This window comes from Octodon degus, unplaced genomic scaffold (genome assembly GCF_000260255.1).
Source record: "Octodon degus isolate 3935 unplaced genomic scaffold, OctDeg1.0 scaffold00152, whole genome shotgun sequence".
Taxonomy (NCBI): Eukaryota; Metazoa; Chordata; class Mammalia; order Rodentia; family Octodontidae; genus Octodon; species Octodon degus.
In genome coordinates, this window is record NW_004524728.1 from 2,336,724 (window position 1) to 2,354,592 (window position 17,869).

Below are 17,869 nucleotides of genomic sequence, written 5' to 3' on the forward strand. Positions count from 1 at the left end.
TTTATATATTTTTTATTTTTTATTTTTTCTGACTGCTTTGTTGAAGCAGCCACTTAAAGAGCTGAGCTAAGGGGCAGGCCCCCTCATTAACAATTTAAAACTTATGTCATATTTAAACTTAGATTTTACCACATATGCATACTCCTCACCATTTTAACTAATAGTGCTAGTTATTTCCTTAAAAGATTGAACAATAGAATTACTTTATAGAAAAATTATTGAGTTAAAAATTTTTTCTTAATACAAAAAAAAATTACTTTTCATCGTCATTCATTATGCATTTCGCCATTCACCCTTCATCTGTTAAAAACTTCTGAAAATATTTCTTTTAGGACCAAATTCAAAACATAAAACCCTCTCTGCTCCTTTTACTCTTCTCTAAGCATTAATGCCTATCAATAGTTTATGCAATTTTTCCATTTTCATTTTTTAGCAAATAATTATTGAGGCATAGAGGAGGATGTAAGGCATACATACCCTTTGTTTTAAGGTGTTTTATTGGTGATGCATATATCCAAATAGACAAGTTTTTTAATTTATCTTAAGTAGAATCATCAGTCACTTATTCTTATGTGACTTTTCATTTAACAGTACCTTGCAGATATTTCCAGGATATGTATGCAACTTACTAGAAATAGAACTGCTGGGACAAAGGATTGGCATGTTTTGATTTTGCTAGACATGGCTACATTGTTCCAGAGAGGCTGTACTGGGTTATATTTTGACCACAGGAGTGTGGGAATTCCAATTTTACCAATAATTGTACTAAAGCTAGCTGTTACCAATCTTAAATTTTAAGCCCCAAGGCAAAAAGTTAAAACAATTAAGATTAGTCTTCCTGGTATAAATGATAAATGCATAATTTTGTCATTCATTTTTCTGTTGCTGATTTTCAGACTGTTTCTTTTAGGACCAAAACGCAAATACAAACACTTTTTATTTAAGTAGTTTTGTGAAATGTGTGCTTTGAATAATAGTGTAGCAATATTTGTATAGAATATTGTAGTTTACAGAATATATTCTAATGGGTTCACTTTTAGGGACGTTTTTATATGAAAAATTCTCATAGAAAAGTAGAACAATCGAAAGTGTGTATGTGTAGAGTCGTTATCCAGGTCCACCGCTGCCATTCTTATTTGCTTGAAACCCTGGGAGAGGGAAGAGCAGGCTCGTAGTTACTTCCGCTGCCCTGCTGAAGGGCACTCTCTGGGAGCTGCGTGTGATGGCTGTCCCAGGGCTTCAGACTTCCTTTCACTTTCTTCATATTTGTTGCTAGAGTGACATATTCACTTGATTTATGGGATTAAAGTTACCAAGTTTTATCTAACATTATCATCTTTTTAAAACATAGTTTACCATCCAGAGCTGTGTTAAAAAGAACACCATTGGTTGCTTTGTAAAACCCACATTGTTGGGGCTCTATTTTAGAAGAGGCGGTCCAGCAGGCAGGTGAAGAGAAAGCGTTACACAGAAGACTTGGAGTTCAGGATTTCAGATGAGGAAGCAGAAGATGCAGATGCTGCTGGAAGAGACTCTCCTTCCAACACCTCACAGTCGGAGCAGCAGGTCAGCAGCCAGGGCGCTGTGTTCATGTGTGTGCACTTTGCTTTGTTTTGTTTTAATGTATTTATTACAGGGTCTCACTGCACAGATCAGACTCATAGTGCTTCTCCTGTCTTCAGCCTCCCAAGCACTGGGATGACAGGCGCGCGCCACCATGCCCAGTCTCAATCACCATCTCAGTGTGCCCTGGGGCCGGGCCAGGGCTGGCACTGCAGGCCGGGGATCGAACCCTGGTCGCTGAGCTTGCCTAAGCAGGCGATTTAGTCCCCTGAGCTGTCTGGACTGGAAATCCTGTAGCTGGAATCTTCAGAGTTCAGTGACAGTGTTGGACTTTCCAGCCGGGGAACAGTCATCTGATGTTGGCTAGTGTGCTTGGGGAAATTAGTTGTTTTAGTAGTATCTTTTTAAAAGTCCTGTTCACTCAAATTTATTTTTGTACAAGCCTGTGATATGTAATTTGACACAATTTTGGAGAGTTAATGGTCTATGCTGAGGGAAGAGTAAGAACTAGCATATGAGACAGCTGAATTTACCTCTGAGAATTCAGTGCTGTAGCTTCTGGGATGTTAATAAACCACTCAAGCTCATCTCCTGCTGCTCAGCGCTGTCAGAGCCCCTTTATGAAATTACTGCCTTGTAGTACCCAGCAGGGCACACTGTAGTCTCTGTGCAATGTAAATGATGGATAAAATAGTTTGGACAAAACATAGATACTAAGGTAGGATTATTGTAAAGAATTTAAAGAATTATGCTCTTTTTTACTGTTACTGTACTTTAGTTAACAAACTGATAACACATTGAAAAGTACAGTATGTTAAATGCAATTTTATATCTTATTATGTGACCTCCATAGATAAAAGCTGCCTACGATAACAGTATGATGAGTATATTTACCCCATGGGTATAGATGAAGAAAAGTTTTATTTTTGACTGCTGTCATGCAGAGATTATTTTCTCTTGGCAGCTGGAGTTTCTGAATGCTCTCTGGCTTGAGGGACCCATGCTAGTCTATGTAATTAAATCACATAATCATGGAGTAATAAGCACAGCTCTTCCTTTTGCCTTTTCGTAGAGTGAGATTTTTGTTCTTTTCAGTCATGTTTCCCACTGGCGATTTTGTACTCAGTGATTTAAAAGTGTGGACATAGTGGTAAAGGGGAATGATGTTTTTGCAGCATGGATTGAAATGTCTTCCATTTAGATTGATTTATGCTGCTTTATTTTCTTAGGAATCTGTTGATGCTGAAGGCCCAGTGGTAGAAAAAATCATGAGCAGTCGTTCAGTGAAAAAGCAGGTAAGCACCATTTGTAACAATCAAAATCTATGGTGCATATGACTCTTCTAGGATTACTTGCTCTGTAATTTTCTTTTAAGAGTCGACTATTGTAAGGGAGAATTTCTGGTAATATTTTTCATCCTGTTTGAATTCTTAGTCCTGTAGAAATCTCTGGAACATTTTAACCTCGATGAAGTTAAAATACAGTAAGCCGAGAAGCTAAATATGGTAAGTTGTGCTACATCACACTGCGTAAGCAAGGAGCTCAGAGGTCCCTAAAGAGCCACAGGGGTTCTCAGAGTTAGAGACTCCCCTTTCTATGAAAAATTATTCATAAAGATCAAAAACATGCATTTTCCTCTCATCTCCCTTTGGAAGGTCTCCCCACCCCAGCCTCATGGTGGGAGAGTTTTTATTCTTCTGGCAAGGAGATGTTTTCTCAAAAATTTTGTAACTATTTTTCATTTATAATCAAAATATTCGTGCTATATTACCAGTGCAGTGATGAAACCTTGGGCTGTTTTTAGTGTAATTTTTGAAACTGGTGTTCAGAGTCAGTCAACGTTCATGTTGGTTTGCAAAGGTAATCTCTAAGAACTTGTGATTATTTTCTTGAGGGACTCATATACCCTTTTGTTAGTACATGTTTGTAGTATATAATACTTACATTCCTTGTGGAGAGTGGGTACATACATGTATCACATCTTAACTCCTTTTTTCAATCTCTTTTCCTTCCTTCCCATCATGCTCCATTCCATCTGTAGAGCTCTTTCCTGTTTTTTGCACACATTTGCAGTATGTATGTAGTGTTTCTGTTCCTTGTGTGGAGTTGGTACATGGACTTATGTATGTTTGAATGAAGACTTCTAGTCGTATATTGTCTCCTACTGATGAAAATTCCCTGTTCCATTCCAGTTATCTCTGCTATTGTCCAGCTTGGGAAAATGCTTTACCTCTTTTAAATAATTAGGTTGATATCCAGGTGTATTTACATATTCCAACATGCAATTTCAGTATCTCTAGAAAGTGGTGGTCTTTGCGTATAGGTATCGTTCCCTCAGCTTCCATCAGTGCAGCCCACAATTCTCTTTATTTGCTTTCAGGATGAGTAGAAGTGAAACTTCTGTGTGTATTTTGTTTTTTCAACACTATAGATTAAACCCAGGACCTTGTACATGCCAGGCAACACTGCCACTGCACTGTATACCCCAAAGTCCTCTTAGGTTTTTGGGTATGGGAAATAAAGTGATTTCTCTTTAATAAAATGTACACAGAGTATAATTTCCCACCGAGTAAGATGAAGATCAGAGGAATTATGGGATTTAAAGTGAGATCCCAAGCTTATGAAGTAGTAGCTCCTTGCTATCAAATACTTTTATCAAGAGACTCTTGAAAATGTCATTGCACCAAACAGTAAACTTCATCACCATCCGTCGGTACTGCTTGCTTTTCTATTGTGTGAGTCAGTGTATGGATTTTTATCAATTTGTATACGTCTGCTTCATATGAAATGATCAAGAAGAGTACATCAAGGTATTTTCAAGGGGTGGGTTGTGTACGAGGCTATCTGATGACACGAAGATTTCTGCTATAATGAATTAAATGACAAAATTTCAACCAATTCTCCCACCTGTTCAGGCAGAAGTGAGCACCATTTAACTCATTAGAAAGGTTATATTTTATCCTCCTAATGAGTCTAGGACTGTTCATTTGCAAATTGTAGATATATGGTGAAATTAAAATTGACATGCTTTAAAGAATAATCCCCTTCACTGAATTGAAGTGACTTGTTTGAGTAAATAGCATGTCATTTAATGGGATACACTGATTTTCATTCAATTGATAGTACTTCAGCAGCCTACTCAGCAGGTTTGGAGGTTTTAAATTATAATTAGCTCTGTTATTCAGAGCTACTTAGACTATGCATTATGTAGGACATTGCTTTTTTCCTTCTGTGTTACCCTCTCCCCCCCTTTTTTTTCCCTTAGCAACCCATTAAAGACAGGTGTGTGCATTTTAGGCACAGATATTGTTATCATTTACCAAATGTCCAGTCATCTTACCATAGGGCATTGAAAACAATAGTTTAGCCAGAAGTAGTGGTACACACCTGCAGTCCCAACACTCAGCAGGCAAAGGCAGGAAGATTGCAAGTTGGAGGCCAGCCTGGGCTAATCGTGAGACCCTGTCAAAACTGCACACTCCCCAAGCATAGATAACAACTGTAGATAAAAGAAGTGAATTTTAGGATGGAGAAAATTAGTGGAAATATTGCCCTGGAAGGTGCTGTGTGATTTGGGACACGATCTGAAGGACCCTCTTGAGTGCTGGGATTATAGGTGTGCACCGCCACACCTGACAAGACTTCTCTTTTTGCACTATAGTTTAGCTTTGTTTGTCTGAGGTAACTACTTCATTTGTAACAGATTGTTTAGAAAGATTTTTCATTCTTGCAGGCAATGTAAGTATCAAATGCTGGATAGCCTTTTTGCGCCCAGTTGGCCACAGGAGTCAGTTTATTTTACAGTCAAGAATTTTGGTCCATATGAAGAATGAGACTTGCTATACTTAGAACTTCAGACTTGGGAATGATAAAGGTTTCTATAGACAAGCACGTTTCTCAGAAATACTGTGTTGAACACATGAAATTAGAGTGCTTAATGGTAATTATTCATGAAATACTTTTAAATGGCACGTGTGTGTGTGTGTGTGTGTGGTCTTAGTACTCAATCTCTTACTCATTGAGTGTGCATATCAAAGGATGGTAGCTGAAAATGGTATAGTGTGTCATATTGGTGGCTGATCAAAATGACTGTCACTTTCTGAATAATTGAAATGGGTGAATTGAAAATTCATCAGTTCACATGCTTTCACTGTTTTGCCATCAAAAAAATAAAGAGGTCAGTGTGGTTGTATTTATATGAAAGGCAAAAGGGAGAAACAGCACCATTTATAGTTCTAAGGCAAGGAGATGGCTAGCCTACACATGCGGTCAGTTAAGCCAAACATAAGTGCTGTATTTAGGGACATCTGAAAGATTTAGACCCGGGATAGTTCTATACCAGCTTCAGGTGTTGCTAAGTGAGCCCGCAGAACCTAGTCCCTTCTTCCTAGGCAGCTCTAGACACTTTTCCCCCAATTTATGTAGGCAAAAGAGTTGTTTTGGTTGCCAGATATGGCAGTTTCAGTCCATGTCTAATTGACCTCACTGCGTTGGGCCTGTGACAACACATCATGGCAGGATCTCCTGATGGAGTGAAGCTGCTTACTTTGCGGCCAGAAAACATGAAAGAGAGGAAAAGAGGAGGCCTGGGCTTGTGCTACCCCCTTGGAGGACATGCCCCCAGGTACCTGAGCCTTCCTACAAAGCTGCACCTCCTCCAGCTTCTGCCATCTCTCAATAAATAGTACCAAACAGAGGTCTAAGCATTTGGGGACATGAGCCTTTTGAGGACACTTACCATCTAAACTATGTCCAGACCCCCTTGCTAGGTATCTTCACAGCAAGGTCCTAGAGGACTAGCTGGTCATAATAAGAAATGAGTGGTGGTGAGAGAACTTTCTGGTGTCAGAAGTGAGATAGAATGAAAACTGTTTCCACTGTTGGAGATTTGCTCCTAGGAATTTTTGTGTCCACTTGGACTTACGAAACAGAACATTCAGAAGAGCAGTGTAGCAGAAAACATCAAAAAGTAGGAAGTTAGCATAGAAATGCTAAGTCTTGTCCCATCCCTACCGAAAGCATATATAATTTTTTAAAAACCCAAAATTGAAGGAAATACAATTAACAAAAGAGTACAAGCTCAGAGATTTGAGTTCTGTTCTCAGTTTTGCTGTCATGATGTGTTGAGGGAAACAGGAAAAATCTGGCTTTCCTTTTCCCAGGTCGTCTACTGCCCACTGTCTTATCACTGCTCTTCTGCCGGAGCCTCTTAATTCTGTATAACGATGATATATCTTGAAATGGTAATAGAATAGGGAAATATTACAGCTCCATCCTGGATGGATTGTTACTTTAATTGACTGTAATTTCTCCATAAATTAACTCCATGTTTATGTGGCTGGCTTTTGAAGATATCTGGCCATCATTTCAATTCATTTGAGGTAACTAAAAGTCTATAAAAACGATGATATCCTGAATATATTGGTTTCAGGATACTGCTTCATACTTAGGACCTTTTACAGACCTGTTAGGGACATTCAGATATTAATAGGCGTTGACCACATTCCTGAGTATCCAGTCTCTTGTGGATGATCTTTAGATGAGCTTAAAACTGTGGACATCTCAGGTTTAACTGATAGAGTGGAAATTGGGAACAAATGTTAGGTTCACAGTGATTCATGCTAGCTTGAAGATTGTAGCTTGAGGGAAATTATGCCTTTGAGCAGCGCTGTGACAGTCTGTTCCAGTAGACGTGTATGCTCTTTCATTGTCCTCTGCTGTGTTTCTACTTGTCTTAATTTTCTTCAGAGCGTGTATGAAGTAGGGTAGCGCCCATGTATCACCTTAAGACTGGCTTTGGGAGCTCTTGTATAAGTGTAAAGACGACTCTGTAACATCTGTAAGGGGTGTTTATGTTTTATATATCCTTGCTTTATCTGTTCAAATGTTCCAGAAGAAAATTACATATTATGACTTGTTTAACAGCTTAAATCAAAAGGGAGGGAGGAAGGGAGGGACGGAGGGAGGGAGAGAGAGAGAGAGAGAGAGTGTGTGTGTGTGTGTGTGTGTGTGTGAGTGTGTGTGTGAGAGAGAGAGAGAGAGAGAGAGAGAGAGAGAGAGAGAGAGGTCTAAATAACCACCTAAACATTATCTTCTGCATACGCTATAGCAGGTAGGCTCAAGGGAGATGTTACAGATAAGCTTACCGCTGAAAACCCTTGGTTTGGCTGACATGTATCAGGATTGTAGCCTTGCCTAAATGAAGTATTTGGAGTGTTAATTTTATTTGGCTGCTATGTATGTGAGACATCTTGTCTGAGAGGTTTTAATTGTACCATTGAGTAAAACTAAAACTATGAATAGTGATGCACTGAAATTACAGCATAAGAACAAGGTTTAGTTTTATATGGTTTCTTGTTTAGCGTTATTAACTATATGGAGAAATAAATGTCTTTTAAATATTTTAAAACATTACAAAACCCACAATGTAAAGTTGCCATGAGGCAGCCAAAAATAATACATATGGCATTCAGGAGAGCAGTTGCTAATTGGCTGCTGCCTGAGAAAATGGTGCACTTGGCGTCTACTTAACACTGTGGGTTTGGCAGGAAGCCAGATTTGGGGTCAAGTTGTTGTGAATGAAGCTGCATGTGGTTAGGGAGGAGTTAAAATGATTCATGTCTTAGAAGCTCAAGCCGTGGAGTAGGGTAGAGTAGGGTAGTGCTGGTCGGTCGGCCAGCCGAGTGCGTCAGGCCTCCTCACACAGGCCTCCTGAGGCTTGCAGCGCGCGGCTTTCCAGGGAGGCCCTGTCCTGGCCTGCGCTGCTCGGGCCACCTTGTGCTCATGCGGGAGTGAGCCATGGCTTTTGAAATATTTAAGTATGTGCCTGAAATTTTCTTTTGTTGCAGAAGGAATCTGGAGAGGAGGTAGAAGTTGAGGAGTTTTATGTGAAATACAAAAACTTGTAAGTACATTGTGGGTTTTTAAAAAAGTGTTGGGGGGAGCTATATTTTCAAAGTACCTTATAACCTTTTATTTTGAAATTGAGATTTAGAAAATTTTGATATGGTTTATTTATTTGATATCTACCAATTTTATATCTTTGATATTTTGTAAATTTAATCTCCCTGAAAAATATGTAATTGGTGTAAAGTTTGCTGTCATATAAAACTAAGTTCTTTTTTTAGAAAGAATGAAAACTTATGATAGTAGAGAAAGAAATAAGGTAATATCTCCCTGCCCTCTGAGTCTGTTCTCCAGAGTTGTTCTTCATCCCAGGCACCTGAGATGGAGCTTAACTCCGAAAGGAAAGCTCTAGAAAAACCATGACCTCATTCAGCTTTAAAATTCAGTGAGCTGTGACTTTATCTGGTTTTTTTTCTATATTTGTTTAGTGAAGTTGAATTACATTATTTTTAAAAGTCTGAATGGAAAAGAAAAAATAGTGAGTTGTCTTCATAGATTTTATTGTAAAGTCTATTGTAGATTCTGCAATTCACAGCTTGTTTTGTAGATTCCAGTGTAGACCTAGACAGCATGCCTTTCCCAAACCACAGTATGATGAATCAGCATAATTTTAAGGCTCAGTAGTTACCTGCTGAGGAGGACTGAGATCATTTGCTAACCTGAGTAACAACCACAGAATAAGGACAAAAACATTCATTCATAATATAAACAGTTTACTCGTTCTAAGGTAAAGAACTAAAGAACCATATTAAGAACATGCAGGTTTCTAAAGAGAAGGTTTTGTGAATTGCTGTGAAAATAGCCACAGCAAATTTACACTATCTTACAAAATGAAAACATCATTGTTGTTAGAAGTAAAACCTTTTACTAAATAAAAAGACAGACTGCGCTTTTCAATTTTAATGAGAATTCGTTGAGATGAAGGCTGACGGAACACAGTACTCAGCACAGGTTAGCCATTGCATCACTTTGTCCCAGAGCATGATGATTTCACAGCATGTGCAGATTGGGTGTGATGTGATTTCCTTTGCTGGATCCTTGAGGAGGAAGGTCAGAGTAAGTAGGGAGAGGTGAGCGAATAAACCAGCACGGGAAGGTTGTCCCAGAGACAGATCAAATTAAAGCAAGAACAAAGCAGCTTAGGTATCAGCTGCCAAAAACAGCCCCTGTTAGACAGCATCTGAGTCAGCATGTGGCACTGAGTCTGAGGTACTTGCATCCACGTGAGCCTGTTAACGACTCCAGAGAAGACACCACTGCCACGCAGGAGGGCCAGTCCTACCTGTCGGTCATTGGAGGTGAAGGGAAGGGTGCTCTAAAAACTAGCCTTCTTGGCTGATGTTATCAAGATACAAAGAAAATTAAGGTTTCTCTAAAATTAAAAGCTATTAGGGACAGTAAGATAGCTCAGCAGACTAAGCATTTGCTTCGGCAAGCTCAGGGACCATGGTTTGATCCCAGGCACCGCATGCCACACCAGCCCTGCCCCTGGGCACGCTGAGCCAGCCACCTAGACCAGGCATGGTGGCCCACACCTATAATCCCAGCGCGGGGGAGGCTGAGACAGGAGGATCACTACGAGTCCGAGCTGCAAAGTGAGACCCTGTACAAAATACATTAATAAATTAAAAGCTTTTGTTAACCTATTTTGTCATAATTTTAGACATACAGAAAAATGGCAAAAATGGTAGAAAGAATTCCTGCTTTTTATCTTTGTGATTAATATCTACCTTTAAAAAGAGTTTTGAGACTAAGAAATGTGATAATGGTGGCTATGTTGTGATTTACTAATGCGATCAGTACTTCAGATTTATTAGTTAGGTTTCTACCTTTTTTCTCATTTGCTAATTTTAGGTGTGTAGACTAGTGTATTCTCATTGGATCAAATATGTCGTAATTCTTTTGTAATATTATTTAATTTGCTCACGTCATTTGGCACAGCTTGGCTCACTGGGCTCAGTCTGTGCATCCCATCTTAGCTGCCCCATTTTTGCCATTTTATTTAGGGTTTTTGTTTTTTCCTATGTTGGTGAAAATACGAAGGCTCAAAAACTGGAACTGTATGCAAAAGTTTACATACATATATAATTATCAGTTTCCTTCCTTTCTACCCATTCCCACCTAGTTTATTTATTTCAGCTTTATTCTTTCAGTGATTTATGTGTGTGTTATTACAGTTATGTGCTATCAATACATTTTTGCTTTTTTTATGACACTGCATTTTGGAAATATTGGCTTCCAGGCACAGTCTTCCTTTGGTACAGTTGCATGGTGCTTCACTGCACTCTGTAGTTGTTCTCTCTGTCTGCTATAGATGTGAGGATATGAACAGCGTCTGGTGCTTATAATTATAAATAATGCTAGATATGTATACTCATGTGTATACATTTTTCAAATTATTGGAACCATAGCTTCAGGGTGAGCTAGAAGTTGGGTTTCTAGGCAAAAAATGCAGATTTTTTTATGGGGAGGGGTTTACCAGGAATCAAACTCAGGACTCGTGCTTGCCAGGCAGCACTGTGCCCCTGAGCTGTATCCACAACCCCAACAAGATGGCAGATTTACGCGTAGTTTTGAGAAGTTGGCAGTTTGTATTCCTGTCAGCAGTGTATGAGAACACCAATTTCCTTCCAGCCTTCTCAATGTATAGTATATGTTGTCTTTTAAATTTTTTAAGAGTGTATTGCAGCAAAATTCTAGTTAGGACTTTCTCTTTTGGTGACTGAGAACATTTTTCGTGAAGCCTAAAGCCACATGGATATCACTTACCGGTATATGTCTTTTGTGCATTTTTTCATCCCCTTCCCTCGATTTTAACTAGTCTAGTTCTAGTCCTTCGTTCTGGCTGTGAGCTGAAACTGTTTCTTCAGTTTCAGTTGTGTACTGATTCGATTAATGTGTTTTTTGCTGTATAAATTTTTAAAAATTTACATAGTTTTTTCACTTTTTTTCTTTTATTAAATCTGGCTTTTGAGCTATAGGCAGAAAACCTTTCCCTGTTCTCATCTTAAAGAAGAGACAGCACCTGTTTGTCTCTAGTACTTGCAGGGGTTCCCTTTCTCTGCTTGGTTGTACGATCCATATGACGTTCATTGTTTGTATGGTATAGTCATGACTCTTACGCTATTCTTTTCCGTGGATGGCCATGCATCAGCGCAACAACAAGGACACATTCTGAGAAACACGCCATCAGTTCATTTCCTCTTTGTATTGCCATCATACTGTGCACGCATGCCAGCGTAGGTAGCCGAGGTCTGCCACTCATGTGACCTTGCAGTAGTAAGTACTGTAAAGATTATATGAGGCTGCTGAGTGAAGCATAGCAGACTGTTTCACAGTCAACTTTTCACTGTAGGAGGAGCTCTCTCCAAAACAAGACAAAAAGAATAGTGTACTAAATACATGAACTAATAAGTTAGTTGTTGGTTATCAAGTGTTATACTTAATTATGCACATTATATTTTCATATGACTGCCAATGCATAGGTTTGGCTACAAGCGCATCACTATAAAGACACAAGCAATGAGTTTTGCTAAAACATTGTAACAACTAAAGCATCCCTAGGCAAGAAGAATTTTTCAGCTTCATTATGATCTCATGGGACCATCAACTTACATTTGGTCTGTCATTGATCATTGATCGATGTTGTTAGGCAGTATATATCTTTATTTTTCTCTTACTTACAAATCTGTCTTGGGGGAAGAATGTAGGTCAGTGACACTTGCCCAGTGTAAGGTCCTGGATTCAGTCCTCAGCTCTACAAATTGCAACAAAGGAGAAAGGGAGGGAGGGAGGGCGGGAGGGAGGAAGGAAGGAAGAAATCCATGTTTACCAGTTATTTGAGATATAATCTTTATCATGTACTAAAGTTGCATATTTATTTGTATTTATATCTGTACTTTATGCCTTTGATCTGTTTTTTGTATGCATGAGCCAGTACCACATTTACATACAGATACCTAGTGTATTTTAATCTGCTACATTTAGCTTCTTCTAGTGGATTCTCTTTGACGTTTTCCTGGATATTCCAGCTGCTTTTTTTTTTGTACTAGTAATTGAACTCAGGACCTCGCACTTGCCAGGCAGGTGCTGTACCCCTGAACTATAGCCTCAGCCCAGCATGTTTATTTTTATATAGGAGGTCTTGTATTAACTTGTCTAGTTACATAAAATTCCTGTTTGTATTTGTATTTATCTTGTATTATATTTACATATTTTCTTATTATATATAGTTGGTGTGAATGAAGGCAGTTAACTAAAATATGTTAACTTTATTGTTTAAATTTTTCCCATGTTTTAAAGAGAGATAAAAATGATTCAGAATTTCAAAACAAGATGATAGGAAATTAACAGTCATTACTATATCACATATTGTTATTTTCAATATGCTGAAGATAGTTACTCAGATTATAAGATATAAGTATACAAAATTGATCAAATATAAGCATTAACTGTTCCTTTCAATGAACTAATCGAAATTAGTAGTACAATTACCTTAGCTATCATATATATATATATATATATATATATATATATATATATATATATATTTCCCCCTTCCTTATTTTCTCCTTTCCTCATCCCACTTGTTCTTTCCTTTTGAGTAGTTTCTTTCCCTTTCACAATATCTGTTGTAACTTTTAGATCTTATTTACTCCTTTAATTTCTCACACTAGGGAGACAAGATGATGTTTACACATGACAGTTGGGTTATTTCACTTATGAGTATGGTCACTATTGCATCCATTTACCTATAAAAGCTTCAAAAATCAGGCTCCCAGAATTCAAACATCCACTCCAGAACTGGGCATCTGAGATGAATGTATACTTCTCAGATGAAGAAATATGAATAGCAAATAAATATATGAAAAAATTCAACATCACTGGGCATTTGAGAAATGCAAATTAAAACAACACTGAGATTCCACCCCACCCCAATAAGAATGGCTATCATCAAAACCACAATCTATAACAAATGCTGGTGGGGTTGTAGGGAAAAGGAACCCTTCTCACTACTGATGGGAGTGTAGACTGGTATAAGCACTGTGGAAATCAGTGCGGAGATTCCTCAAAACACTTGGATTGGAGGTTCTATTCAACCTAGCTATGCCCCTTCTGGGGTATTTTCCCAGAAGAATTAAAAACATCATACCACAGTAATATATGTATGTTAACTTTGTGTCCTGCTATATTACTGAATTACTTAGTTTTATTGTTTCAGTTACTTTTCTAAATGATTTTGTAGGTGTTTCCTACTACATAGTCATTTAATCTGCAAATTGAGGTAGTTTTACTTACTATTTTCAAATTATTATGCCTTTCCCTATTTTGCCTTCCTTGATGATACTGGCTAACATCCCTGCTCCAATACTAAACAGTAGTGGAGATCCTGTATATCTATATCTTGTTTGTGACCTCTGTGAAAAAGTCTGGAAACTTCGCTTTAAGAGGAAGGTTTTTCTGTATTTAACTTTATTAATGAATGACCTACCAATTCTTATTTTTCTGAGTTTTAAAAAATCTATGGGTGTTGAATTTTGTCAAAGGTTTTTCAACATCAGTTGGGATAATTGTATGATTTTTCTTCTTAGATATATTCATACTGCATTTTTTAAAATGGATTTCCTAATATTGATCCAACCTTGCATTCCTGGAACAAATACTGTGTGGTCATGGTGGTTTTTAAGTTATGTTTTGTTCTCTTGTGCTTCTGGAGATTGAACGCAGGGCTTTGTGTTTGCTAGGGAAATTTTCCATCAATTACATCGCCAACCTGATGTGTTCAGTGCAGTATAGAATCATGTTTGTTAATATTTTTTTTAGGACTTTGGACTGATAGGCAAAAGGGTTATTATAGTGTTTGTTGTTGTGTTTATTTTATACAGTCTTTTATCATCATTAGGTATAAATGCTATACTCTTTGTATCAAGATAGATTGTTTTGAAGTGAAATTTCATTTGCCAAAGTGACCATGAACTGTATTATGTGTAGGGTCTTAGTCAAATAATTTATTAGCTATATAATATTTTTCATATAGTTTAATCCTTCATAACATTCTCCTTATTGTTTTAGTGCTAGCAAGTCTACCAGTAAAATTTTCCTTTCTTAAAAATTATTTACTTTGGGGCTGGCCAAATAGCTGGGGCTGGCTAAATAACTCAGCAGATTAAAGTGCCTGCAAACAGGCACAGGGGTTGGAGGTTCAATCCCTGGGCCTGCCATTCTGGCCCCAACCCCGGGCACGCTGAGACCTCAATTGAGGCTGGGCATGGTGATGCGCGCCTGTAATCCCAGCTCTTGGGAGGCTGTAAACAGGCGGATCACTGTGAGTCCTATCTAGTAGTGAGGCCCTGAACACCCTGTAGACCCTTCCCTAAAATACAAAATAAATAAATAAATAAATAAATAAATAATTTACTGAGATATAGTAGCCAACCTTTGACCTGGTTTTTCTTCTTTCTTCTTCCTGATTAAGTCTTCTGAGTAGGTTATCAGGTTTAGAATTATGGAGTCAGTGACTGAAAATTTCAGCCCACTCTCAGGCTGTAGGTCAGAGCTCACTCGCTTTTGTAGTTCCCTCTGTCCAGCTCAGGGATACCGCCCTGCTGGTGCTTTGCATGTGCTGGCCAGTCCTGTGATGAGACTACTAACTGCACGTGGGCTTTTTTTTTTTTTTTTTGGCAAATAACTAGGAGACTAGAATACATTGTTTTTATGATGTTTCTGTCTATTACCACAGCATTGTTATTAGAAATTTAGATAATAAAACTCAAAAGTAGAATATAAAATACTTGCAGTTTTACTACTCACATATGTATATGTTTCATATATGTGGCACATTTAAAGTGTTTTCTCCTTTAGTCAATTATTGAAGGAATAAATTAGTCCTATCTTAGACAGTGCACATTAGGCATTGCATAAATATCCATCATTAGTATCATAAGAGTTTCTCATATTTTAACTTTTTAAAAGACTCCATAATGGCTGCATTACTTCTCAGTAGTAGGATCTTGATCCTGACAGGAATATATTCAAGCATCACAGTTTTCTGTGATGTCATCACCAGACCAGGAAATGATAGTGGGGTTGGGGGTGGACAGGAGAGAGTGACGGGACAGAAGAATACTGAAATGCCAAGCAGACAGACACGCAATCCCATCACACACGAACTGTGTGCCTGCTACTCTCAGGGAGGGAAAATAGAGGGTTGGGAGCATTGGAGGCAGACTAGGGAAGGCAGAAATGTGCTCAGAGCAAGAGATTTGCTCCGTGAGAGAGTGTGTTATTAAGTGAAAATTCACACTGGCCATTGGGTGGCATGGTATGGGGTGATGCTCAGGGATTGAAGGTGGGGCTTTCCAGATGTTCTACAGGATGAGAAAATCTCCTGGGGGGGGGGGGGGGGGGCGCCCGGGGGGGGGGGCAGTGTGATAGGCCTGTGTTAATCCAGGGCATCCTATATTCCTTATTTCCAAAGAAATTTTAAAATTTCTATAATAAATTTGAACTTTTAAGTGAATTAAAAATATTTATTTCTCAGTGGTAAAAGATTCAAAATTGACTCACAATTAAAACCACCCACAGTGGTAACCATTTTATAGTGCAGCATGATATATTAGCTATTGTTCCCCCCCCCCAGTGTGTACTGGATAAGAAATCTGGGGGGCTTGAGGCAGAAGGCAAAGGCTGCACATCATCTATTTTCTTTTATTCTCAAATATTAGTGGCTCTATTGAATCTTACTCTGTAGCTCTATGAATAATTATTTTGTTAAAGACTTGTGTTGATTTTTAAGATAATTTATACATAGAGTATTATATCTTACATATTTCAAGTATATTTTATTCTTTCAGCTCTTATCTTCATTGTCAATGGGCATCTGTAGAAGATTTGGAAAAAGATAAACGAATTCAGCAAAAGATTAAACGATTTAAGGCAAAACAAGGCCAGAACAAATTCCTTTCAGAGGTATGGAATACCTGCTTAATTTTCTGAAGTATTTACTTTATTGAAATACTCTAAATTGTGAATTTTACTGCACTACATCATTAAGAAAAACTAGTTTGCCTAATTGGGCATTATTATTTGCATATTGCTAACTGGTTGTTGCTAAAAATTTTGTAAACAGGAAATTTCTTGTTCTTCCTGTTGCTTGGTCTGAATGATAGCTGGCATTATGAAAGTGTGTAGAAATGGTGGTGATGGTGTGATTAAAATCTTGTGATGAGAGCACAGGTAGTAAGTGATGAAAAAGTAAGTAGGCCCAAGTTCTGTTGAGATTTGGCAGGTTGAAAGGTACAGTGATGATGAAGTACGTGTTCTAGGATGTGCAGGTTTCCTTGTGGAGGGAAGTGTGCGGCACATGTCCTTAAGACACTGCCTCCCACAGCGAGTGTGTGCCGCAGGCTAGAAGCTGTTGAAGGCACTGCCGTGCCCTTTATCCTAGGCTGTGACTTCCTGAAAGATGGCAGCGCTGAGCACAGTGGAGAGAATCTGCATTTATTGGAAGTAAAAGGTTACCCCACCAACATAGTCAATTACATGTTTATTATTATTTTTTAAAATGCTTTCTTTCACAAGCTGCTTACTGGAGTTTCATCTCTGGACTTTTGATCACCCATTTGGTTTCAGTGGCAGCCTTAAGTATATGAAAGGGAAACTAATTTGAAAGATAAGTCAATGACTTGCTGATTTCTCAGTTCTTCTCATAAAAAAGTTAAATGCAACCTATAAAGAAGTATGAAAATTGATACAAAATAACATGTTTAGCAGCCTGCTTCCTGCTGCCATCCCATTTGTCAAGTTAAGGAGGGCTGAGCAAAAGAGCGTTCAGGGTTTTGAATGGCATAAAATCTTTCCAAGCTCATGTGGCCAGTTTATACTGTGTTGGGACCACGGTCCTAGCAGGCAGGCTGTGGTAAAGTCTGCACTGGGTGGAGCTTTTATGGTCAGTTGCTGGGTGACCCTTCCCTACTCCCACGTATGCATCACTGCCCTTGCTACCTAGGGGACACAGGCTTTTTGGCAGGGTAGTAGTTTGCATGAAATGGAACAGTTACTCAAATATGGCTCATCTTATATCTTGGAAAATATGAGAATGTTTTTTCTTCGAAAGGGTTTTGAGGAAAATGCTCTTAAGATTCTATTTTCATGGCCTTCTTAATGAAACTGAAGTTGTATGGTTGTGCCATAGAACAAGTTCAATTATTAGTTTCCTTTAGAAAGGACACTATATATTCTACTGGCCTTTGCTGAGGTCTATGGGAAGAAAAAGGAAAAGCACAGTGGCGTAGCCCCACTACCACTTTTAAATTTTGGGCTTGTTTATGAAGTTTATTTGGACTCTGTTTCCTTTAGGCACATGCTCTTTAGGGAATTGTGCCTTATCCTGCCTATACAG

General features: G+C 38.4%; 1 protein-coding gene across 4 annotated transcripts in view; it reads left to right on the forward strand.

Annotated features, from left to right (window-relative positions):
* Chd7 (chromodomain helicase DNA binding protein 7) overlaps positions 1-17,869 on the forward strand; it is a 138,189-nt gene that overhangs the window by 68,900 nt on the left and 51,420 nt on the right. For all 4 annotated transcript variants that reach the window (XM_004642358.3, XM_023702427.1, XM_023702428.1 and 1 more), the window contains exons 5-8: positions 1,429-1,566; positions 2,793-2,858; positions 8,412-8,467; positions 16,323-16,437. In XM_004642358.3, coding sequence (XP_004642415.1) covers positions 1,429-1,566; positions 2,793-2,858; positions 8,412-8,467; positions 16,323-16,437 — 375 coding nt within the window. The remainder of the gene's footprint in view (positions 1-1,428; positions 1,567-2,792; positions 2,859-8,411; positions 8,468-16,322; positions 16,438-17,869) is intronic.